General features: G+C 33.2%; 2 protein-coding genes across 2 annotated transcripts in view; one reads left to right on the top strand and one right to left on the bottom strand.

The window, feature by feature from the left end:
- The window catches only part of LOC136029597 (centromere-associated protein E-like), a 22208-nt gene extending 22006 nt beyond the window's left edge, over window positions 1–202 (bottom strand). Inside the window, exon 1 of the mRNA XM_065708100.1 lies at window positions 191–202. Coding sequence (XP_065564172.1) covers window positions 191–202 — 12 coding nt within the window. The remainder of the gene's footprint in view (window positions 1–190) is intronic.
- Window positions 203–2637: 2435 nt separating this feature from the next.
- On the top strand, window positions 2638–26650 carry LOC136029596 (transient receptor potential cation channel subfamily A member 1-like). The gene is made up of 7 exons (XM_065708099.1): window positions 2638–2691; window positions 5040–5317; window positions 11884–12010; window positions 13749–14030; window positions 19493–19649; window positions 23115–23239; window positions 24799–26650. Exons 1-7 carry the CDS (start codon window positions 2638–2640, stop codon window positions 24955–24957), a joined length of 1182 nt encoding a protein of 393 aa, XP_065564171.1. The 3' UTR covers window positions 24958–26650.
- Window positions 26651–27211: the final 561 nt, after the last annotated feature.

The raw sequence follows: 27211 nt of genomic DNA, 5'->3' as shown, positions 1-27211 counted from the left end.
GAGCTGGGCTCTTTGCTGACATATTTAAACTTTATCAAATAAGGTGTATTGGTTTAAAATAATCCTCATTTTTGTTGTTTTTCGTTATCAACAAACTAAAAGAATATTGTCAATAGTAAGAAATGAGAGGATATAGGAGTAGTCTACAATATTTATAATTTTCGTTGGGGAGGTTGGCAAAGGCACATACCTTATACCCCATGCGTCCTTGTCTGCTGCAGTTTGAATATACGTATTTCAAAAATCTCTGTTTCAAAAAATTATAGTTTCTGCAATACGGAAAATTATGCTGTGCATTCGCAAATTTTGCCTTTAGCACCAATACTTCTTTGATTGACATTAGTCTAATTTCATTCCAGTTCATGAATTTGAATCTTCCTTAAGAGCCATGTCTCCTAGCTTAAAAATAATAACCAGCCTAAATTTTGAAGTAACGAACTGAAAGTAAGAAGCAGCGGGGTTCAATATTAATCGAAACTCTGGAAAAATATATTCAGATGACAATTAATACATTAAAAGAATTAATTTTTTACAGTGATTCCGAAATATAAAATTCATAATGTTTAATTTTATCCATCAAAAACTACGGAGCCAAGAAAATTTGCCTGATTTAAAAAAAAAAGTAGAGCAAACCCCCAAGAATTCAAGTGATCTTTGTGAAAATTACACCATTATATTAAGCATGTGAGAAAAGCCTACTTTAGAGGTTTGAACCTCCTATCTACAAAAGTGTTGATTTTTTTTTCCAGAAGAAAGATTGCGGATGCGTATTGATCTCTTTGTCTGTTTTTTTTTTCTTTTTTTCCCAGAGGGGATAGTATGAAACCAATGGCCCCAAACAATTGCGAGAGGGCTCTTCCAAAAGTAAATTAAAAGTTCTAGTGCCATTTGTAATTGACCTAAAATATTGGAAGGCAACTAACCCCCATCCTCTTTTTCTCCCAAAGCCGTCGGATCAAAATTTTGAGATAACAATTCTATTCAGTATATTTAAAAGGTCCAGTAAAATACCTCCTGAGATTACATGACCACCTCCCTCTTTGGGAGAGGGGAGGTAGTTTTTTATGGTGCTCTTTCACGTGGAGAAAATGCTTCCGTGAAGATTTATAACGAAGTAAGGAGGGAGATGTTCTGTCATGATCGGAAAGTAATTGGAGATAAAAAAAAAGTTTTTTCAAGTGAGAGTAAGGAGTAAACTTAATACTTAAATCGGAAAGGAATTGCTTCCTATGCAAAGGGGGATGTCTCATCCGCATTTTCTAGCTCTTCGCGCAAAAGTTCAATTCTTTGTCGAAATTTTTGTGTAAAGAATGAAGGTTTAAGTAGGGGCAGCCCCCCTCCCATATCCGGAATGACTTCGGTTCGTTTTAAGTTTTAGCGCTGCTCCGTACTTTCAGTTGAAAAAGACTTTTTTTTTATTTAATTTCATAATTGAAACTAAAACTTAGCCATGCATTCTTGTTAAAAAACGCACATTTATGATTTGTATTTCCTAGATAGAAAAGTTTAACTAAAAAGTCAAGTAATCAGTGAAAGACCCTTAAGTCTTTCACTACGCCTATGACTATGCCTATGGTTCAAAATGCAAGTGCCTTTTGAACCATACTTCCCATGAAAAAATATTATTATTATCTTAGTTTTAATTGAAGATCTACCATATTTTCCATTAAATTTCACTTTTTTATTGATAACCCAAACCCCGCAAAAAAAACTCTTGTGTGTATTTCACTCTAGTTTAAATTTAATTCAGCTAAACTTGTACCCAATAATAACATATCAGGCTATATGTCTCCTGAAACTCATAATACAGAACTTACACATTAACGCTCATATTACGTGAAAATTGTTAAGACTGCCTGGGCATCTATACCAAAGTTAGTGTTGGAATTCATTTTTTTAACGAAAAGGTACAACAGTAAATCAAACATTTTGAGAATAACTGAATTAAAAACATCAACTCAGAAACCATGGTAAATAAAAAAATCCCATGAGGGAAATGTTTTAGCTTTTGTTGTTCAAAAGAGCCATGTTACATAGTATAAATCTTGCATTAGAGTAAAAAAAAATTAGTTCTGGTTGTCGATAACACCGACAATAATCATTACAATTAAACCAACTAGTTAGTGCTACATCCAACTAATTAATTAATGATATAACTTATATGTTATTAATTATTTAATAATCCATTAATACAATTACTTAATTAATATAATAATGAAGGAGTTTGACCCTAAAACAAATTATTATTAAAACTTGTTGCTTGAAATTATCCGAATCTTCACAGCCAAACTGTAACAACTGTGTTTTCTAAGTTTTTTAGAAATTCCTAAAATGTTATTATTTTTTATTTCTGAAATTAGATGAATAACGAAGTTACCAAACTTTTCTAGAAGGTTTTTTTGCTTATTTTTGCTTTTCGCTGAACGTACATTCTATGTTTTCTAAGTCATATATATTTGTACTAGTTTTTCGCTGTGAAAAACTGATGAAACAACCCTGTCCATAAGGCTTGAGAAAATATTGTTTGGCTCTTGCTCTAGGCCCTTTCTAAGTCCAATAGTGTTTTTGCAGAGGGTAATATTGAGGTCCAGGGCCTCTGCCTATCTTATGGGGCAACTCTCTTCATTGATAAGCTTTATGGATGGACTACAAGCCCATGCTAAACCTATTTGGGCTACACCTATGCAGCCAGTAAATATTTAAAGAAGCAACCCACCAGCAGGTTATAACATCCTATGAACTACCTTGTTATTGTGCGACAAATTTAGCCTAAAACCTGAAAGGAGAAAGAATCTCAATTTGCATACTGTAGGATAAGAAATTTCTAGAATATTAGGCATTTTTTCTTCTGAAAATGAACATGGCTATCGTTAAAATTTATAGCTTAAATCATTATTTAGTAATTGATGATGCCTCAAGGGTTTTACTAACAAGAAAAGGAGACAATTACATATTTTTGATGAAAAAGTAGGATTTCAAATTTTGTATCTTTTGGATGAATTAAAAAATAGAACATCATGCGATGCAATATATATTCATTAGGTTGTAGGGGATCTTAGTTAAAACTTCAAATTTCTTTGGGTTCAATATTGAATTTCTCTGAAAGAAGCCAGGGGCACCAATTCAGAAAAAGTTAGGGGGAAAGGATTTTTTTTCAATATTTGCATATTGAAGCTACGAAAAAAGACATTTTTAATTGTAAGGAAGGAGAAAATTTGTTTTATTTCAGCTTTTTTCAACAAATATTACGAAAAAAAAAATTGTTTTTCAAAATAAACAATTCCCTCCGCCTCCTTAGAGTTTTTTTTATACAAGAAAGTATTTTAAGCTTTAGCAAGTGGTTCTTTAACCGTTTGTAAATGTTTAGCTAAGGTAAAAGACAAGGATATACAGAAATAGACACACCTGAATTTTTTTTTTGTCTTTAGCTTTGTGATTCTAGTAGAAACGCTAGTGGGTGCAGAACAAAGATGCATATTTACAACATGACTGTAAACCGAGTTCTTCTCTACGGTGCTGAGACCTAGGCTGCTGTCGTTTCGTTCCAAAACGCCATAGACGTGGCTCGAACTATGTTTTTAAGGAGAACCGCAGGGATTAAGTGATATGACTTCGTGTCCAGCACCCATCTACTGGCCCTTGCCAACCAGACATCCAACTCACATCAGCTCGTTGCACAAACTCTTCGGTGGTTCGGCCACCAAGCCCGCATGCCAGTAGATACGCCGGCCAGAAATGCCTTTACTTTTGTGTCCTCGACGCACGGCTTGAAGCGTCTGCGTGGAAGGCCTCGTTCTAGACGGAAGGACATCCTTGGTCACTTCTTGTCATTGGTCAGTAGCATCCCAGACGAATCTATTAGCCTAGCTTAGGACTGTCTAAATTGGCGAGTGGCTTCTCTCTCTCTCTACGCTGGATCACCAGCAGGAGCAATAAGTCAAAGTTAGGTCAAGTCGGCGTTGATTGCTTTATTTTATTTTTTTTCCAGTTCTCAAAGGAGAATCTCAGTAATCACGATTATGAGTTTCTGGATGTTTTGGGTGACAAAAACTTAATAAAGTCTATTTGATGCCAACTTCTTGCAACAAAACTGGATAACTCTTAGTGACTTTTTCATATTTGCACACATTTTGTTTGAACTTACAATTTCCCGCTTTGAAGTATCACTCCTCTTCTGTTTCGTCTGTTTTGTTTTAACTTTGTAAGCTAAAATCTCTTACGGTCCGGGAGCTTAATCTTAAAATTCAAGGTCACTCGGATCGAAATAGATCAAGTTTTTACTAATTCTTTCACCGCTTTTTCAGAAATAAGTCATAGTTAGTTGTTCAGAATCTTTGATTCATAAGAGAAAAATAGAATAGCATAAGGAATGGAAAAATTAAGAACATATATTAATTTTTTTTCTCGATCTAAAGGCATATTCCTCCCTATCTTAGTTACACGTTTTTTAGTATTCTTCTAAACTCTCCCATTGCTGAAGATATCTAAAAATATCCTTATACTGTCTAGGACCAATAACGAACAAATTCTAATTGGTTTGGTATTTGTTTATTGTCCTCAAACTTTACCTGGATCCATCTTCTTGAGATAATTTTTTCAATTAATCTGCTTTTATAATACCATTTAAAAATTAAAGAAATTAATCTTAATATCGTAGATTTTGGAGCCTTTATATGGAAAATTAATTTTCTGGGTTTGGTATTCTTTTCTTTTATATTTATTTATTTTAATTATCTGGATTAAATCATACTTAATCCTTATTTTTGTCTATTTTTCGTAGCTATATTACTAGCTATCTCTTAGTATCGCAATTATTTGTGATAATTATAAGTATTTTATAACTTGCCCCTCACGTCAATTAAATTTTTTCAAATGGTATTTAGTTTAAATATTTGTCTTCCCTGGTGTCACGTTTTGAATGGTTGAAATTGTAATAATATAATTCAAACAATTTCTTCATGTTTATTTTTATTGCTAAAATTAATAATTTTGCCCTTAAATCTTGATTTTAATAAAAAGAGTTATTTTTTTATTTTCAGCACAACCTTCATAGTGATTCCATTGTTTCGAATGGTATATTGGTGCTAATGTTTGTGTTTCTTGGTGTCATGCGTGAACTAACCAACCTGGTACGACAGAAAGGACGGTACTTTACAGATTTGTCCAACTTCATTGCCTGGGCATTATATGTGTCATGTATCATTATGGCTATACATGTGGTAACAACGCCACCTGTATTTGACTGTCTCGACTCGTTGTCTTTTACAGCCCTGGCAGTATTTTTGGCATGGTTTGACCTTCTAGTCTATTTACAGAGGCAAGCTATTATTTTTCTAAATCCTTATATTATATATCCTTGTTGTTCTATTATTTTTACATATTTCTGGATATTTACAGAGGTAATTTTTAGTATACTTCATTTTTTTATCTTAATAGCCCTCATAAAACCCTTCTTTCCCCTCAGTATTCGGGGATTTTATCTTTTTTGGTGCATGTTAAATTAGGCCCTGCCTTACTCCTGAAAACCCCTTACTCCTTCAAAAGATGACCTAGTCATGCATATTATGACTGTACTAGAAGTCACAGTGCTATCTGCAATGAATTGCTTTTCTTGTTACTGTTGTCGGTATCTCTGGCTTGGTTTGGCCTTTTAAGTTATTTTTCTGACAAATGCGATCTCATTTACTTTACAGAAAACAGTCTAATTCATTGATGGACTAAATTTGAGCTCTTTGACAAAAATTTGAGACAAGAATGTAGTAATAATGCATCTTTTCGCCTGAGCATTGGGCAGGCCATGCATCGTCATGGCCATATATATAGTCACAACGCCATCTTTATTAAGTGTACTTGATTTACTACTCCTCTACCTTTTTTTCACCGGGTTTGACCTTTTAGTAAGTAATCTATCATATATATGTGGACTGATTCTCTTCTAAAGTGTATAATACAATTCATTGATAGAAAAAAAATTACGCTGTCCGAAAAAAGAACACTGTCAGTAAAAAAATAGGTAAAAAATAAGTATTTGGTTGCTAAGCCCTGTGTACGTCATACATCGTCAGGTGCCATCACACATATGCTAAAGGCGCCATCTTTATTTGACTGTCTCCATTCTCGTCTTATACAACACTCAGGTGCTTTTGACATCGCTCGAGATTTTAGTCCATTTACAGAGGCAATTTATTTATTTTCGTATTTAAGTTTCTTTTTATACTATTTTCCTATGCACTAAAAAAGCCCTATTTATGTGATCACTTGTATAGTCATGAATAAGCTTCACAGAGACGTCGTTTGGACATCCAAGCAGAGACGCTCAGTGAACAAACATTATTCTAAACAATCGTTCTTCAAACATCGTTCTTCATACTCTGATTACATAAGCTCTTAAAAACCCCTTTTTTGCCCAGTTTGTGTCTGATTTTTGTCCTATTTAGGATCTTTAACCTACCCCTGTAATGACATCCCTTCTTTTGCTGTGGCCTTACATGTGGTCATATTGCAACCAGTACATGACTTTCTTGATTTATTGCCGTTCACCGTGTTGCCGGTATTACTTGCACAGTTTAACCTTCTATTTACAGTTCAAGCTATTTTTCATAAATATAGATGTGATCCCATTTTTTTTTTAAGCAAAATCTCAAATACAGAATGTTTAATGCATTCAAGTGTTTATACATGACGTCACGTTGACATGACATGACGCGATGTATTAAATGAATTTTTGTACATAACAAATATATTAAATTGGAATGTAAATAGGAATGTATTAAATACATGACGAATACATTAAGATGTGATCCCATTTTTTAAGCAAACTCTCAAATATATTTGTCAAATACAGAATGGAAACGCTAAACAATGCAAATAGCTTTATCCGCTGTTTTCTAAAAGGCTGGCCGTGTTTTTGAATTAAAGAAAAAAGGACAATGTTTATTCTGCTCAAATGTCTTGAACAAAATAAAAAATAAAATAAATTATAATAATGATGAAATAAAAAATAAATTCAACTTTAACTCCAGACGAACAAAAATTACTAGATATATAAACTGGGACCCTGGCACCCAATTTATAGCAATACTTTTGACCTGTGACTCAACTGACCTCTATAATTCTAAGATTTTACTGTTTGACTACTGACTCAACGTCAATTCCGTTGTTTCGCCTTAGGCAGTTCAGAATCTTGTAACTGTAGACTCATAGACTCCCTTGGGTTCTCGATCAGTTCTGCTGGGACACCGCTTTTTACCATGATCTTCCAAATCTCGATCCTGATAAGAGAGTCAAAAGCGGCAACAAAATCGAGGAAGGCGATGGAAGCAGACAGATGAAATCTCTTGTTCTTCTGTAGGATAAGGCGGAGGGTAAGAATATGTTCTTGACAGCCCCTGCCAGGTCTGAAACCTGCTTGTTCTCGTCTTTTCAACTTGTCTCAGGCGTCCTTGAAGCGGTTTAGGACAATCATGCGAAAGACCTTCATGGCGTGGTCTATTAGTGATATACCTCGGTAGTTCGAGCAGACTGTCTTGTCTGCCTTTTTATATACCGCTATAAGTACTGAGAGTTTCCAATCTTTTGGGAATTTCTTTGTCGTCCTTACCTCAACTAGCAATACAACTTACCTCAACTCAGCTGACACAACAGTGTGGGGGAAGACTTATACATCTCTGCTGAGATGCCATCCTCACCGGAGGTTTTGTTATTTTTCTTTTTTTCAGTGCCCGCAGAACATCAGTAGATTACGGTGGCCGTAGATTCTAGAAAACGGATAGATCACACGGAGCTTTTGTGGGATGAAGGAGCTCGGAGAAAAGTTGTTTCCATCTCCCAATGCGGTCTTTTTTCGTCTGAATAAGGTTTTGTCTTTCAAGGAGTCTATGGAGATGGCCGACTTGCCTGTCGATTCCGTCAGCAGCTTGAGTTTTATTTTTAGGTTATGCGATTCTGCAGCTTATTGCATATCAGTAGCCATATGTGACTAGTATTTCTCCTGTCACTACGAGCAGACTGCGACCAGCTTGCGAGCATTTTTTAGGGGTTCTGTAGGGTCATTGAGAAGGGTTGGTTTTTTTTTCCACTAGATCAATCCTTTTATAAGAGGTCCAGGGCCTTTGTTTTCTCTTGGTGTGACCAAGAACCTGTTCAGCAACCTCTTGTGTTAGGAATTTCAGGTTGGACCATCGGCCTCCGTTGTCAGCGTAATCAGTAAGGGCCTGAAATCGGTTGTTAAGCTCTAGCTCAGAATCTGCCTTGATTTGTGGACTCAGTAGTTTTGATTCATCAAACCGATTGGTTTTTATCTTGTTTTTGTGGGTTTTTAGCCTTTGACTGAATTTACAGATTAGAAGAAAGTGATCAAAGCCGTTGGTTGAGCCTGTATCTGCACCTCTGTAGACTCTTACATCCAGACATGAGCTCCTCCAACGTCTTCTGACGGGTAAGTGGTCGATTTGGGCTTTGGTGACCCCGTCACTAGATCTCCATGTCACAAGGTAGTGCTTGTTGTGCTCGAATTAGGTGTTAACCAGACATAGGTTAATGTATTTGGCAAGCTGTAGCATCCTCTCGTCGTTCGGGCATCTATGTCCGACGGTATGGCGTTCGATCACTCTTTCGGGGTTTGCATCTGGTTTACCCATCCTTGCGTTAAAGTCACCAGTGACAAATAGTATATCACGTCCTGGGACAGAGTCGAGTATTCTCTTTAGCTCAAAGTAGAACGCATCTTTTGTGTCATCAGGGCTATCTCTCATAGGTGCATAGACGGACAATATGCTGACATTAATTGCCAAGAGATGACAGATGATGCAGAAATTGGGCCCAGGAGGAATCAGACTCCGTGGAGACTGCTCGCATCAGTCGGTCCAGGGTTGTAAAATTTAAAATGTTTCTGAACAAGAGAATTTTTTTATTTACATAATGTTAAGAAAACTCATTCTTTAACCTAAAACAATTTCCTAGAGGATTAACATATCTAGAAAACACACCAAAATGGTCGGAAGAGTCACTAACAACAACACAGGGGGAATCAGGGTGAACATTAGAGAATTTCTTATCAATAAATGTCGCGGATTTATCCGTGACCCTTCTAGATATGTTGATTGATGGACGTAGTTCAAATGATATGAAAATATTTAATGGTCGGCTGCTCTTCCTATTTATTTCGATCAGGTCAACATTTCGGTCACCCACAAGAAAATGTGGGAGATTTATAGGCATCTTTTGAAGCTGCTCCTCCAAAAGACCAAATAATTCACATATGAGGAAGTCAGTGGGTGGTAGAGAACTGTTGTAGCAAGAATAAACACCTAAATGAAGACGCAGCACGAGTGAATTAAACACCATCTCCCTATAAATAGTTAAATCGCTCCGAACGGCCACTTCAATTTCCGATCTAATATATACGGCAAGGCCCCAATTTTTAGCGTAATTGCCCATTTTTTGTGTAAAAATTCTATTCCTCTAGACCAAGCAGGTCTGAATTATGATCATTAAGCCATACCTCAGTTAAAGCCGTCACCTGAAAACAGAAATATTAGCTAAATCTTCCATTAAGCTATCACTTAATTTAGCCCTTGGCATTTCAGTTGAAAAATATTGAAAGATTGCCAGGTTTACGGCATATAGGACCAATCTCACACGGTAAAACACAATTCGAATCTTCGAGCAGATTGAAATATACTATCCATAACTAAGAGTTACAAACCCTATCTTACGATGATGCCATCTTTGACAAAGATAAAAACTGAGGTCCTGTCAATTGTCTGACTACGTCATGAACTAAGAAAAAGAAACTAAAAATTAAGTTTGCTATTATTAACAAAACAACACTTTGCTTATGGTTTAGCCACTTAGCACACACGACATTTCTTCCTAAAAGTGCGGAAATATTTCCAATACATCGAGAAATCTCCAAATGCAAATTTTTCGTTGAGAACGGGGAACAAAATTCTTTTATAAAAACAAAAAATATTCATTTCTTTAATAATACATGAGACAAGAGGGGATAGAACATAAGAGGGAAGAAAAGGCTAATTGCAATTATAATTAATCAAGTTTCATTTTAATATCACAAAACACAATAGAGAGAAAGAAAACATGAAAAATAACATCACCAGAAATGTAATCATTATTCACTTGCAAAATCAAATTGGACGTCAAAAGGTAATTAGCCATAACCCTATTAAATATGATATCTTACTATTTATGTTGGCAAATGACCAGTGAACTTCTTAACAAGGTTGGTTTTTGTGAAGCCTGTTGAAATTAAAGCAGGTGAGGCATAAGTATATTACGAAATAAAAATATTACGAAAATAAATATGTCAATAAATGATGACTCTATTTCATTGTGTTTTCAGCACAATGAAAGGGCTGAAAACAGTTAAACCAGTGATGTGATATTAAAAAGAAATGGATAAGTAAAAATATTGGCTATGGATTAGGTACTTTGTAATTGAATAAATATGATCTCAATCAACACAAAAAAATAATATTCTTTTTTACTTCCCTAATTCAGTGTACAAAGCAAGAGAGGATATAACGAAAAGAAAAAAAAAACGCGAATAAGGACACTGACAAAAAAGTAAAACTACATACTTCACTCCATTATGTATTAAATAAAAAAAAAAATATTTTACACTGCAAGTAAGGAGCGACACTAAAACGAACAGAGATTATTTCGTATATAAAAGGGGTTTCCCCTCCTCAACACCCCGCTCTTTACGCTAAAGTTTTACTCTTTCTCACAACTCTAGTTTTTAGAAGAATAAAAAAAAAATTAGCAAAAAGAGCGAGGCGTTGAGAAGGGGACAACCCATTTTATATACGGAATAATTTCTGTTCATTTTAAGTTTTTATGTCGCTCCTTACTTGCAGTTACAAAAACTTGTTTTTTTTATTTAATTTCTGAACATTTTTTAATTAATGCATGCTTTGATTTTGGCTCGCCACACATGAATAATTAAAATGAAATTTCAATATATTCTTTTTTTTGGCTAAATGGCTTTCTCATAGTTTTGATTGTACGATTTTTATAAAAAAAAGGGGTGGGCGAGGATGACTAGTTGCCCTCCGATTTTTCGGTTACTTCAAAATACAATTAGATTTTTACATATTTTTTTAACGAACGTTTTTGTTAGCAATAAACATACGTACGTTCCGAATTAAATTACGTAGCGAACTTCTATGTTTGTGTATTTTTATAACGTATATGAGGGGGTTCGCCACCTCGTCAATATATCCATCCTTACAGCTTGAATCTCTATGTTTGAAGCTTGAATTTTGTCCCAAATCTTTAAAAATTACACCTCAATCACAAAGGCCTTAGAGTAAGTAGCTGAAATTACTAAAAATTCTTTAGTGTAAAGAGCATGGTATTGTGGAGGAGACGAACCCCCTTAAATATATATATATATATAAATATATATATATATATATATATATATATATATATATATATATATATATATATATATATATATATATATATATATATATATATATATATATATATATATATCTGATATTCATTGAAATTGATTTCCAGTGCTTTATGTTGGGACTTCTATCTTTTCTTAAAGATTTGATAGAATTAAAATCTAGATCTGGATCAACTCAAGTAGAAAAAGGGATTTTCAACATATAATGTAATTTATAATAATGCAGTCCACATGATAATGGTGCATGTAACATAATAATAGATAAAACATGCTACAGTTCAGTCTTTTACACATATCATACAGTAGCAACTTGAAATAAGACATATTTCCTCAAGAGAATTATCAAATATCATCTTACCAAAAAAATGTTGTGAAGTTTCAAAGGAAAGGCCAAAACTGCTACATGATCGCTACTTTTTGTTGACACTTTTTCCTTCTTACAGATTTGATAGAATCGGAATTTACGTAGTAATGTTTCTCGAGATCTTGAAGACACTACTCAAAGTTCTTCTAGTCTTCTCCGTACTGATTATTGCCTTTGGATTGGCTTTTTATATTTTATTGTCACCTGTAAGTATGTTAAAAATTAAAATATTAATAAAAAATGTCTCAGGAGGGAGATAAAAATTTGACTTACTGCCTTGAATTCTTATTTTTGCAGTTTTTCATAACTCCATGCCTTATCTTATGTTTGTTGACCTACTGGTGTTAGCTTAAAGCTATTAAAGTGAATAAGCAAGTTTATTTTACATGGTGGTGCATAAGTCACTTTACTAAAAAGTGTGAGTAACTTTACTCACATACTAAACTAAGTATCTTTTTTGTAAATGAGTTACTTCATTAATTTTTTTTATACATAGTTCAAAGATTGGAATTTTATTTTGTCCTATATATGAAATACAATGTCAAGTAATGCCACATGATATTATGACGTAGTCATGTAACATAATCAAATAATGTTACACAATCATGGATATATTTTGGTTTATCCCAATGCTATGATGCACATTTTAACTCTTTTTAGGCTTACTTACTAAACGGCCTACATACTTTCGACCAAATAGGTCGAAACCTATTTCCAACAGAATAATTTACAGGATCGTGGAAGAACTCTTTGTTCTAATAATTGAACTACCACATTCATATTCAATTTCAATCGTCTTTACTTTCTTTAGTTGTAAATTTATATTCCTTTGAATTTATTTGCCTTTTATTTATATTTGAATATCCATTGACTTAGTGTCATAATCCTTATGACAAAGATCAAAATTAATTGATTGAAAAAAAAGAAATTTAGTTTGAAATGGTTTATTCAGAATGGAAATTTAGTTTGAAGGGGAGTAATACACCGCCCTATGCAATATCGAATGGTCAGATTACAAAAAAGCTTTAAAGAACAACTATTGTTAAAAAGTGTCATTTAATATATTACACAAAAAAAACTTCAATAGCACAAAATTCAAAAGAAGCCACAAAAACGCCACAAGAAAATCCAGAGATGTCAAGATGAAGATTTACGCATAAACATCTTGAACAGCGTTTTATAAGCTAATAACTGCTATTTTTATCAAAATAGGTGTTTTTATTTAAGCTTTCAAACTAGAATTTATTTTGAAGCTAAGGATCCTTCTCAGCACTGTTAAGGGTAACTTAAGTCAGTGATATGTTGTCAATATGTTAGAATATTTTGAATATTAGGTTCATTGAATTACTTAAAAGTTTACTTAATATACCACCTGATTGCTTGGATAATAAACTGTCTTCGTTGCGTGTTTTTTTATCTATTTTATATGTTTATATTAACACTTTTTGTGTTTTTGTTAGTAAAAAAAACAATTATATATAAAAGTAGCAATACATTTTCCTGGAGGATGTTTCAATATTTCTCAATAGATGGCATTTGCAGCAAAATTTTCTTTGGTTATCACCCAACCACTTAAAACAGCACTCTTTATATTATTCAAAAAACCACATTCTTCTGACGGAAAGATTTTTACTGGTCAGATGTAATGGATTCTGAGCAAACGATGAAAACCAATGCGAAGCTATCATAGGATGATCCATTCAGTGAGCCTGATCTGAAGTGTAGCATGACTCTTTTGTTCCAAAGAAAATGCATAAATTTCCGTTTCAATAGCTTAATTTTCGATTTTCTATTGGCCACTGTCCTATACGGTTTACCCATCAGACAAAAAAAAGGCTAAAACTTAGAAAAAATAATGAAAAAACTTAAAAAGCCCTAAACTAATCATACTTTAAAACAGTTGACAATATCGAGGAGCCTTACTAATTTCCTTTTGAATTTTAGGGTAATCATATTGGTTTCAAGCATATACCCCTTTCTATATTCCGAACTTTTACAATGATGCTTGGAGAGATCGATTTTCTTGGCACATTTGTTCGTCCACTTCCACACCTCAAAACAGAAGGTGTTGACACCACTATTCTAATGCCCATGACGACCCATTTGATTCTACTCCTATTCATGATTCTTATGCCAATTCTTCTTATGAATTTACTTATTGGTTTGGCTGTCGGTGATATAGAAGCGGTAAAAAGGAATGCCCAGTTGAAAAGACTGGCAATGCAGGTAAGATAGCCTCCTACTATTCTTCGTTACCCCAAAATGAAAATCGAGGAAAGTGAGGGAAGAGAATTGGTGACTCTAAAGCCAGCTTTGGATAAATATGACATAAGGAAATTAATAAGCGTATTTTTAAGGAAGTACTTAAAAAACAAACATTTCCAGTATTTTGAACAATAATCTGCTTGGCGTAAAGAGCGCGGCGTTAAGGAGGAACAGCCCCTTTCATATACGGAGCAATTTCTGTTCATTTTAAGTTTTAATGTCGCTTCTTACTTTCAGTTAAAATGCTTGTTTGTTTTTTTAATTTAATGATACGAAAGATGATGAGATCTAGTGTGCTAATTACACAGGCACTAGCTTTGTTTCCTTAGAAAGTAAATTACTTAGTATGAATTAGCAAAGGATTGCATTCTATCCCCATCTTTATGGATGATTTTAATGGATTCTGGCCTATGTATTAGAGTAAAGGCTATTGGAGGGTAAGAAATAAATTGGGGAAGTAAACGTTTCCTAGACTAAGATTATTCTGATGATTTAAGCGCCCTAGAGAAAATTTTAGGCAAATGAATGAATTTTCGGGGGTATACAGTGTTTAAGGTGTAAAAATAGGCTTAAAAATTAATATTAAGAACACTATGTCGCTAAGACTAGGAATAGGTGATGGTGAAGAGGTGATATTGGGTAATGAGAAGATTGATCATGTGGGTACCTTCACATACCTAGGTATTATCATAAGTAATGACAATGGTGGCAGCGCAGATGTAAAAAGCAGAATAATCAAGGCCTAGGGTGTTTTTTCACAGTTGAAAAAAAGTTTAGAAGAAGAATAGACAAGTCTTTAAACCAAGATTAAAATATTGGAATCTAAAGTTATAACAGTGGTGAAGTGTGGTCCCTAACGCTTAGGCGCTCTGACAGACGGATAAGGATTATTTGGAGGTTTTCCAGAGAAACTTTCTAGGGATTGTTTTGGGTTCTAGTCTTACTGACCGTATTTTAATCAGAAATTTGTAAGACAAATTTCGTTCAATTCCGCTCTCTAGGGCTATAATGAGAAAAAAGTTGATATGGCTAAGACGACTTCTGCTGATGAAGGTTGACAGATTGCCTCAGATAGTCCTTATGGGGCAATCAGACAGATTTCGTTGGCCTACTTTAGCTAAAGAAAATTAAGATTTCTCCTGATGGCGTGGGAGGAGGTGACAATGAAAGATCTTATTGGTATTGGAACCTCTTGGGAGGGCATAAAGAGGTGGCTTTGAACTGATTGGGAGGAAGAAGGAGCATGCATAGCTGTATTGGCCTCAGTCAGCTTGTTGCTGCAGGAAGTTTTCAGTAGCAGCAGTGGTAGCAGTATTTCATAGTAAACTAGTAACCCAAATGCAACTTTACGTCAGAATTTATTTTTGTTTTTAGTAATGTAAAATACAGTAATGTAGAATCATTCAAGCATGGGTAATTAGGTAACCTGAGTTTTAAATTTGTCTTTGTGATCTATTTAACAAATACTTTACAAGAGTTCCAAAAATAACATAATAGCTCATGAAGTGACTAAAAATGAAGAAGCATCAAAAATTATACGGCTAATACATTTTGTTCCTTTATTATATACCCAAATTTCTTCTTTTTCTTAGCACTGATCACAACCGTGTTTAGTTCTTTGCTGAAATATTTGTTGTGTCTTTTCATCTTTCCACTGGTTGAAAACCATCCTTGTTTGGTTTCCAAATTATTGTTTTCCTTTGTTTTGTTTTTCGTTTTCGTCGCACAGTAGACGGCAAGTTCTATAGCTGCCAGTAAAGGATTATCCGGGGCGAAATCACTACATCTTTTTTCTTGGGGTAATATAACTCTATAATTCTTTCGAAATAACAATATTAAATTGTGTAATATATAATATTACAATGTTAAAGAATATAATATAATATAGTAATTTAGAATTAGACCGATAATAAGATTAAACATAAATTAGAGGCAGGTGTCTTAAAATTAGAATGATAAAATAGAATAAAAATGATAAAAAAATTCATGATTATTAAGTACAACTAATGATATCTTAAATAAGAAAAGAAACTATTCAACAAGGAGACGAAAAAAAAGGATAAAATAAAAAGCAGAGTTGTCGGTTCCGATGTAAATCTGGTGTAATCGATCTGGTGTACCGATGTAAGCAGAGTTGTCGGTTCCGATATAAATCTGGTGTAAATAAGAAAAGAAACTATTCAACAAAGAGACGAATAAAAAGGATAAAATAAAAAGCAGAGTTGTCGGTTCAGATGTAAATCTGGTGTAAACAGGATGTAAATTTGAAGATAGAATGATAATTTTTGGGGTGATTCACTATGTACAATAGGTTTTATTGTTTTTAAGCATAAACACTATATATTAAAAAAAATAGACGACTCGATTAGACTGACAAAAAGAATATTCTGGTAGAATATCCCATGTCTGAATAGGATAACCCATAGCAAACCCCTTAAGTAAAGGGCATTCCATTTGCATGACGTGATTTGAAACTAACATTAGCAATGATTTTCATGCATGACTGCTACGTATTTTAAATTATTAAAAGAAATTAAGATCAAAGCTACTAAAAGAAGCAAGTGAAAGAAATACTACTAAAGGATACCCTCATTTATTCTAAATATTGTCGCAAGGAATAAAATAATATACAACAGACACATTACTCTTTACTCTTTACACATTGCTCATTACTCTTTACACATTACTATGATTAAACTCCTTTGTATGATTATCACCTTTCCCTTGATATTTTTCTAATGTCCAGTTGTAGTTCTGAGTAACACGCTTGTTTCTAATTGGCGGCCATTTCAGTATTATAGGGCAATAAGAAGCACAGAAAAAGATTAACAAACATAGATTTTCCTACCTGGGCTTAGATATTGCCAAAAATTTAAATGTATTTTTCGTGTAACTGTCATAAATAATTTGCTGTTTGTTTTCTTTTTCATTCATTTTCAAGCAGAAAAATTATAAAAAGAAAAAAGACAATACAAGTCAGCCGTGATACACGAAACTGGGACTGAAGAATCACCTAGAGTGGTCCCTCCTCTAGCGTTCCGAAGATTTTTTGAAAATTTCTTACAAAACTTATATTCTATCCAGTGCATTAGAAAAAGCATTTTGTATGCATTGATGCAATTCATTTTAACTATCTTATTTTGGTTCTTAAGGAATTTGCGAGTTTTTTTTACGCATATATATGAGATATATTTACGAATTATATATTTTTGATCATATTTTTTATTTTTTTAGAAATAAATTATAATAAATTAAAAATCAAAAACAAATTAGAATATATTTTTGATTACTCTAAGATCCATACCGAATTTTCATTGTTTACAACGTCCTTAATAGTAGTCAAATAGCACTTTTCTCTTTTTTGAATACGCAGGTTTTTTAAGAGAAAGCTATTTGAGTCATCGCAGATAAGATTATTTTCTGCTTTTTAATAATAGTGATGTTTGGGATTTAGTTCTGCACCTTATCCTTACAGAAACATTTTTAGAATGTAATTTAAGTGATGAACCTGATGGAACATACAGCTATATCTAAGGGTTAGCTGTAAAAATTAGTTTAAAGAATCTGAGATTCTTCAGTTTTAAAGGATTTTCTAATTTTTCTGTGTTTTCTTTCTAAAAAGAAGACAAAAGCTATCTAGGTTTTCTCTAAGAGTTTTGGGATTTTTTACTTTTACATAATTCGATTATTCATAAAATAATATAGGTTATTACTTTCAATTAAACAATTACTGCTAGATTTTTATTTTCTTATAGTTTAGTCTATTACCAAAAAACTATAAGTAGTTTCAGAAATCGAAATCTAATAGTTTTTTAAGGTCATGGCAATAACATTGACTTAAAGCATGCCTTATTTTGTACTTTTTTAGTATCTATCTTTTCAGGTTCGTATAGGTTTTACCTCTGTCTCTTGACACTTTAAAATTTGCCTTTTTAGCTGCTACTGTTCTCTACATAAATTTATTTTCTGAACAGATGTCAGGCAATACATAAAAAGGCTTCGCAATCCGTGAGTAGGTAAACAACTACCATACTACTAACATGAATTATGGAAACATTTGTAATTGTCAGTCAGTTTAGACATACAGGTCTATATAACCGGTTTTGCCCACTTAGGTCTATATAAAAGGTCTATATAACCGGTTTTGTCTGTAGTCTATTATATCTATTATATATTATATTATATTATATTATATATTATATATTATAGTCTATTATATATTATATTATATTAAGCACTAAGGGACCGAGCTTAACTCGGTGAAAAGAAAGACAGTTTCTTTTAATTTATTTCCCAAAACAAATTATATTTCATTTTATTTTATTCACCGAGGAATGTAAAGCCACTAGGGTTTTGGACATTTGGGTACTAGTAACGTCATTCACGTGGAAAGCTTTTTTTTCAAAATTAATGAAGGCCTCAATGGAATTTTCCGGAGTCGTGACCTATCTACATAATTTTTTATCACCTGAAAGCGAGTATTTATCTTAATACGAACGCTCTTATTAAACAAACAAAAACCACCAAGCTAAGCTCAGCCCCCTTGTGCACAAATTATCATTGTAATTTTTCCGCCACAATGACCAGCATTTAATGAGAAGAAATTAAGAATTTGAGTCTCACTTAACAGCAATAAAACGTTAATATCTTTCTCTAACTGCTCTAAATCAACTGATATGTCATGTCAGTCAACAAATTGCGCTTTGAAACTCCTCTAACTTATGCTCAAGGCTTTCAAAGTTCAAAAATCTTTATTTTCAGTCAGCTGACGATTTATGAATAATATTAAGGGAAGGGAAAGGGGAAAAAAGTTTTCCTAATGTCTTTGACTGTCTATATCGTTTTTACAAACTAGAGGATGGTAGTATGCAAAATTTTTAGAAAAAAAAAATATTGTGTCGCTATCGAGAAAGTGAGAAGAAAGTGAGAAAAACATGGCATTAATTATCGTCCCTTCATTGCCGTTGTTATCATGTCCCACTTATGCTACACCTCTCATGCATGTCACTCGACAATGCCGAACTAGAGTCAACCTGCTGGAGGGTCTCCCCGGCGAACACACGCTTATTCTACCAATATAATGGAATTGTTGCAAGAATAACTTGATTTAGATTTAAAGAAAAACACTTCCGATTTCTTCCTGTCATATTGCTGTTGGTGTTAATTTCTGTTGCAAGTTAAACTTCAAACAGATTTTGAAAAAAGAAACTTCCCAATTTCCTTGTATATTTTTGATGTTATTAATATTTATTGTTATTGCAGATGAAACTCTATACAGATTCAGAAAGAAAACCCAATTTCTTTATATCTTGTTGCTGTTTGTTCCAATTTTTTTTCCTGTTTAAAGTTAAACTTCACAAAGCTTTAGAAGAAACTTCCCGTTTTATTCATATTTTATTGTTTCAAATTTTTTTTTATTACAGGTGGAGCTTCATACAGATTTAGAGAGAAAACTTCCAGATTTCTTTACGTCAAGAGTTAATAAGATGGAGCTAGTCGAATATCCAAACAGAGAATGTCGGAAAACTGGTATCGTACAGCTCTTCAAATGTTTTCTTCAGGATCCCTTTAATGAATCAGGTATAGACCTTCTGTATTTTATTGGTTATATCCCCATCTAAATGCATGGGGTCAAAAATCCTGCGGGAATTTGATATATTTTTGGCTAAACAACTTGAAAAAAATCATCCTCCTAATAGTTAATTCCCTCCCTTTTTTTTTGATTTTCATCCTTATTTATTGCTGCCTGGAACCAAGCTCATTGCCACGTGCAACCATCATTCTCGACCTGTCGTAGTACGATTATTTACTATTTTTACTTGAGTTTCTATGAATCAGACCCAGAAAAAAGGGTCACCAAAACTGAGCTCTAGGAAAAACATTTTCTTCGGAATTCATTTTCAGCTATAAAAAGGTCTTTGGGGTTTAATTCTAGATATAAAAGGTAATCAAAAGACAAAACAACAACAATAGTAAGTTACAGTCTCTCAATAACATAAACCAATCAGATATTTCAGCAATGTTCCCTGTTATGCCGTCTTCTATGCTCAAAATTATACATAGGCTATCCTGGCATTCGACATGTGACAGGTTTGTACTTATTGATTCTCGTTATCACTTGTCTTGTAACCGCTGATAATATGAACTTGTTCTTGATGTCATAGCATCACCTTAGGTTCGATAGAACCACCCTGTGAAAGATACAAATTATTCGTCCTGCGAGAATTAAAAATCTGTCAGAAACCCAAACTTTATATATTTTTCTCAAAATACTTAATCTCAAGTAACTGAATGATGTGCATACAGCAATGTGGTATTATGATATCCAATCCTCAACAAATTATTTCCATGATTTGGGTATAATTGGGACTCCCACCTCTTCTGCCCACTGCATCCGCTCCAGAAAGTATCGCCTTACTCCAATCAGGTCAGAAAGAGCTAGATTCTCAATCAGGTACCAAATTCCTCTTATTGTAAATAAACTTAATTTAGTAGAAATGTCCCGGAGTTTTACGATTCGATTTTTTTGAAAAAAACATATTTCAAAAATAGTTCTTTGCCTGGATGTCGGGATTGATTAATAAAGGATTTTAGTATGTATTTTGCTGTTGTGTTCTCACACTGGGGTGGCCTCCTTTGTTATCTCCTACCTTGTATGTTTTTTTTGTTTTAGTTTTTTTCTTTTTGGAATTTTTAGTATGACGAGACGTTGTGTTTTTTTTCTATGCATTTGTACTGCCCCAGCCAAACAGAGAGCTCTGCTCTCTGTTGGGGCATAATATTGTTTTGTATATTTTTAATTTGAATTAATAAATATTGATTGATTAATTGACTCTTTAAAGTTCTGAGTTCTGACTCATTTAGAGATTTTGTGGCCAAATGTCAAAATGCCAGTTTTAACAAGAAAAAAAATTCGTAGCTGATTTCGAAGAAACATAGACACATATATACACAATTATTACTCTTTTAATTAATTTAAAAGACAAATAATTTTAGTAAAAAAATATTTCATTGGCAGTGTTAAATGCTTCCTTCCACAGAGCATTATATATCCGTCGTTCATTTTAAGATGGTAGTATAACTTTTAAGCTAAGTTGTCATTTAACAGCAAAGAAATGCCACATGCCACATACCTTGATTGAAAACAGATGTACGGGGTCAAGGTTAACAAATTCTCAGATGTGTAAGACGTTTAACAACAGCAACATTGGGTTCTAGAAAGCATATTTGGTCCTAAGTATGTGGTTGAAAATCACCTAGAGTGTATTTTGAGGAATGTACCACCAAACTGATTCTGCTATAAATTTATCCAGCTACTTTGAAGCTAAAAACATTACGACTATTGATGGTTAGACAATAGCTTAAATTGAATGAACCTAAACCAAAGCATGCGTTTCAGTTTTGAATTTTCTTGTGGAAGTCAGAGATCGAAGTCAGAAGAGAAGTTAGAGATCGATTGACGGCCTAAAAAGGGGGAAACCAAATCATTTGGAAATTTTGGAGCGTGCAATGCAAGTCGACTGTATAAGCAGCAATCTCTAGTTGAATCACCTTTGTTTGCTACTCTTTCTTTGAGAAAATAGAGGGCACCACAGTGAATATATTCAATCTTAAAGGCTCCCAGTGGCTTGGAATTAACACTTGCGTAGTTTACGGCACGTTTATAGGTTTTTACTTGGTTTTGTTTCATAGCTTTTTGGCGTCGAACATTACAACAGCGTTGCTATTCATGGTTTCGTTTATCTTTGAAATGAATATTTCTTTTTTCTTCACTTTGGTTTTTAACTCGTTGCAAATCTCGTGGTTGCGTGTTGTGTAATATGCATATTTTTCTGTATATTGCTTTTTTCTTTACCTTTGTTGCTATTCTTTGCAGTCCTCGTTGTTGCATCTCTTCTGCTCGTATATTTCCTTATTCTTCATTTTGAATTATTATTAGTTTAGACATTTTTTCAATACTGCTTGGATTGGTGTTTGGTCATTTGATGGTCTAGGTTGCTCATTTTGAGTAATTTTAAATTTACGTTTTTGGGCTATTTTCTTGGTGCTATCACGTTTATTTCTTCAGGTGGTTGGACAAAAATTGATTAGTGTTCCAACGAATCCTTATTTACAACAATTGTAAACGTTTGTTTCTTGAGTATTCCTCAAGCCATATTTTGTTATACCTATAAAACGTCTCAGAGAAATAGATAGCAGTGTTGAGGGTGCATAGATTATATTGAAAATCGATTTGATCGAATTAATTCGATGTGATGTATAGCGATGTTTAAGCCCTTCCACTATTTTGAGACGTGTTGACGGATATTCTTTGCTGTATATGGATGGAAGATCAAGCCTCTGTCATTAGATCAAGGAAAATTTCACGACTCAACTGTGTTTTAAGATGAATATTTGTCAAGATTAAGAACCATTTGTCATTCGTTGATCTGTTATTCTAAAAAGTTATATATGAATCTCATTAATAGGGCAGCCAAAACTACGCCTTCGTACTAGTGGGATAAAAGGTCATCCATCTGATTTGATAAAGGATCTCTTGAAAAACAAAACACAGAGGCTTAAAATACTAGTAGTTATCTAATACCAGTCTAAATCTAAACCATCCCTCCCCCTTTGAAGTTCGATCCTGTTTGTACCTTTTTTTTTTAGAATTATTACTTGTGTGAAATTAACCTTCATTCCTTAACATAATCTTTAAGGAGGGGTTGGAATGATTATTCAGATCTTCATCTCATGTGAAAAAAACATTATTAAAGCCTGTTTCTCCCACCCAGTGGCAATAATTTCAAGATGATAAAGGAGGAGATATTTACCTCCTCCTTGATCTTTGATTTTGAAAAAAAACTTTTTTGTGTCTTCCTAAGAAAATTGACCCCTTTTACTAGATTTTTAAGGAAGAATTGTTTTGGAAGTTCGTTTGAAAAATCGACAAAAATCTTTGCCCTTCCCATTCCACTTTTCGTGCTTTTTAAGAACTGGCTCTACTTTTAAACGTAATTTTAAAATAAATAATATATTGGAAGCCTAATTCACTTTTCATTTTAGATGAAGACCCAGGAGATACTCCTGAAGATGGGCTCTTCGATGAAATGGAGAAGCAAAAGAGAAAGCTCAAGGAAATATCTTCTGTCCTTGAAGGTCAAACTCATCTTTTACGACTCATTATACAGGTAAGTTAACCGGAATAAGTTAAAGATTCTATTTAATCAATTTCCTATTTAACAAAGATTTGTAATCGTAACTGATAGCAAAATTAAGTCGCACATGTTGCAGCGATTTTAATTCATTGTTTATTATTAAAAGAATATTTGCCTTCTCCGTGTCTACACATGTTATCTTCGTTCATTGCTCGAGTACGCGAGCCCGGTGTAGGGTCCATATGCTATCCGCACGGCGTACCTATTATACGACATAGAGTCCGTCCAGAAAAGAGCAACAAGGGTTATACTCCCAAACCACGACATACCCTATGATCCAGCCCTCACGGAACTGAATTTATCCCCGCTGAAAGTACGGCTTGAACACCTGATTCAAGCCGTTATTTTTTACAAAGCTTATTTTTACCTTTCTTCACTTTCATCTTTTTTTGTCTGCTGGTTTTTTAATTACGTTTTCTGGCTTTTCCTATATATATTTGTTAAATTGACTCGTTGAGCTTCGCTGTCTGCTGCCTGGAGCTATTGTTCCATTTTATTAACAAATCTTTAATCATTGACAGGATTTGGAAATGGCAAAATAAGTAGATGTTGAAATTCTCCTTTACCCTGATCGAATGTGCGTGGGTACTTAGAAATTAGAGATTTCGCTTTAACTTTGGTATTTATGATAGTCAAAATTGGCAGAAGGGTTGCAGGTTCCTCTAAGAATTTTTTCCTCCCGTCTTTGTTCCTTTATTTTATCATTTTCTTATAAATATCTTTTTGGTGCTTGGAGATGCTGTTCAGTTAAGCTAACACATTGATATCTGCTACCAGTTGGCCAGGGGTGCTACTTTGTTGAAATGATCTTGCAATTATGCAGTTTTTTTTAAATTAATACATCTTTCAATTTTAAACTCAGTTGATGCACTTATTTGAATTGTTCTTGATAAAAGTTATTATTCGTTCTTATGCTTTTATGCAAAAATTTCTTAATATCTTCTTTAGGTGTCATTTTTATTTACGGCTGGCAATAATTTCTGTTATAAAACTGATCTTATATCAGAAGAAGGTCATTTTACTACTTAACTGAAGAACATTTTTAGCATCAAAATTCGATTTTACAGACAATGATAGTCGAATTAAACTTTACAGGCGTCTTCCAAGGGAGATGGGAAACAAACAAATAAAGTTGCAGATGACAAACAAAAACACACCCCAGAGAGGTTCAGTGAAATAAAAAACTATTTCTAAAAAAAAGTGTATGACAACATATGCTTTATTATTAATTAAAAAAAATTACAGTAACATTTCCGTTTTCTGGCACAACACTATTTGAGCAATAAAAAAAAAATCTCTCTCCTTATCCGAGATCCAGTAAATATTTTACATTTTTATGTGATAATTAATTTGAAATGATTGCAATGACTGCGATCAATTTCCTTATTAAACTGATTTTATCTCTTAAGAAAAAATTTAAACACACTTATTGATCGACATATTAGTCTAATAAATGAAAAATAATTAATAATCAATGGTTTCTTAATTAATGATTAATAAACAATTAATAGTAATTCATAAATTCATTGCAGAAAATGGAAATCAAGACCGAAGCTGATGACTGCGACGAAGGTGTAGACTTTGAAAGCCAGTTGTCATTAAACAAATTGTCAAACCACTCACGAAGAAAACTATTGCGTCGGTCAACCACACTTGCCACTGCCTATCGGTCACAAATATCTACCATATAGGTTTAATGGAATTATAGGTCTATAAGTGTTTTATTGTTTATAGTATGTATTCTGACAGAAGGGGATCACTAAGGTCTTTTTGGTAAATGTCTTGAAAAAAGTACTACTTGAATATCTATCTAAAAAATGATGTCTTTGATCCTAAAAATGATCTAAAAAATGTTCCTAAGAAAAGTTTTTTCTACAAGAAAATGAGTAGGAATTTCTATTCCTTTTAAGCATATTTTAATGATCTAATTAATCTAATCAAATCAAAATTGAACTAGTATAAAAAAGTCATCGGAGAAAAATGATCCTAAAAACGTGTTTTTACAAAAAATAAACAGAGAGATTATAATCCTCTTTGGCGTGTTTTAATGGTATAATCAATTTAATCAAATTAATTTATTTATATAAATAAATTATCCTTAGAAAATGTGTTTCTACTAAATAAGCAGGAATCTTTTATTCCTCTTAAGCTTATTTTTGTTTGTGGGTAAACGGATTTTTAATTATGATCAGAGACAAAAAAGACAACAAAATTTATACTAGTATGGCTAAGTTCTGAAAAAATCTTCTACAGACAGAAGGGCTTCTCAGTTACTTCTTCTGAAGACAGTAATTTGGTATTAATCCAAACAATCAAGCGATGTCGCTCTATGATTCCCAGATAGAGTATTGGATTAGAATCTAAATTACCTAAGGCTATTCAAATAATTTCTTGAAATACTAATGGTGCATTGAATAATTATCTAGGACAGACTTTCAAAATTTATATCTCTGTTGGTACATTAGTGAGAAGCATTTATTGATTTCAAATACTATTTAGCTGGCTGGGTTTAACGAATTTTTAACAAGTCCAGAACATAAAGAACCCAAATTTGTCGCCTCAAAGGTTCCATGAACCCTTTTGATAAAAGCATTTAATATCTTCTGGCCAGCTCCGGATCTCACTGTCCACACAGCAACTGTCGATTCCTCCCTTCCTAGCACCAGTTAATTGTGTAAGAATTACTTCAACTTTCTGTAAACGTCAACTCCTTAATTAAATGTGGAAATTTATAGATAGAAGGTTTACAGAGCCTTCGTATATACACAGTGCAAATGCAACAAGTATTTATTTATGTGAAGACGGTTTCACCTGCTGGGTAGATCCAATTTATTCCTTTTATCTGAAACAGAAAGCCAATTCTACAGAAAGCCAATTCCATAGAAAGCGAATTCTATAGAAAGCCAATAAATTACAAGTAAATTACAGTAATAAATGTACTTTGGGATATGCTGTTTTTTGACTAGATTGTTCCAAAATTGTTGCCTAAGAAGTTACCTGAGCCCTATTGATAAAAGCATTTTAATATTTTCTGGCGAATTGCATTATAGAACACAGATTGTCTCTTAGAGTTTAACACATATCTCACTTCCAGAAAAATATATTGGCCGAAGTTTTCTTCAATTACATTGTATATCTAACGAAACTCGCCCGACTGCGCAATGTCATTGGAGTGGTCTGGATATCGCTCCAGCCTGCTTGAATAGGATAACACTACAACCGCGCAAAGTCATTAGATATTGTAAACCATTAGGAAGGCAAATCATCTGATCGGATAGCTTTTGAGGTTTACAACATTGTTGAATTAAAGTATCTGACCAAGTATAGTGAAGAAGACAAAATAACCAACGCAACAGCACAAACACAGAAACAAACGTACACCACAAAACTGAACATAAAAATATAAATTACAAAAGTAACATTAAATATCAATTATTAAATAAAAAATAATAATATATGACAAATAACATTTAAAATACAAAAGATAATAAATAATGAATAATAAATAATTCAGGGTGTTTTTGACTGAAAACACGTTTAAGTCGTTAATATTATTTGATGAGGAAAACATTAATTTTACTGGAAAAATACTTTTTTAAGGATGCTTAGAAATAGAGGCGACCCAAATATTCTCTCAGACGACCTTTTTTCATTACAAGGCGAAAAATTGGCAACCAAATCGTAATTTTGGCAACCTGTCAAAACTTTGCTTCAAATGTCTTTCAAATTTGGCAATCTTCTGAAAATTTTCATTTTTGAACGCAGCTTACGCCTAAAAATGAAGCCCAATTTCGCTAGCTGGGTAAACGAATTTAATTAGGATCGAAAACAAAAACAAAATAAAAATTTGCCGAGATGGAATTTTTTTTTTCCTAGGATGTGAAATCAGACTACCAGAGTGAAATTTACTTCTGTCAGAACCTAGTTTCAGTGTCTTTCACAAAT

Source organism: Artemia franciscana, chromosome 7 (genome assembly GCF_032884065.1).
Source record: "Artemia franciscana chromosome 7, ASM3288406v1, whole genome shotgun sequence".
In the NCBI taxonomy this organism is placed as follows: domain Eukaryota; kingdom Metazoa; phylum Arthropoda; class Branchiopoda; order Anostraca; family Artemiidae; genus Artemia; species Artemia franciscana.
Note: the sequence above shows the minus strand (reverse complement) of the source record. Positions and strands in the feature narration are given on the sequence as shown.

Bases quoted from the DNA above. Each gene is read 5' to 3' on its own strand.
- LOC136029596 (XM_065708099.1), top strand. From the start codon at position 2,638: ATGGATGGACTACAAGCCCATGCTAAACCTATTTGGGCTACACCTATG. The intron at 5,318-11,883 runs GCAAGCTATTAT...TCCTTCTTACAG, and splicing joins CTTCTAGTCTATTTACAGAG to ATTTGATAGAATCGGAATTT. The intron at 23,240-24,798 runs GTAAGTTAACCG...AATTCATTGCAG, and splicing joins TTTTACGACTCATTATACAG to AAAATGGAAATCAAGACCGA.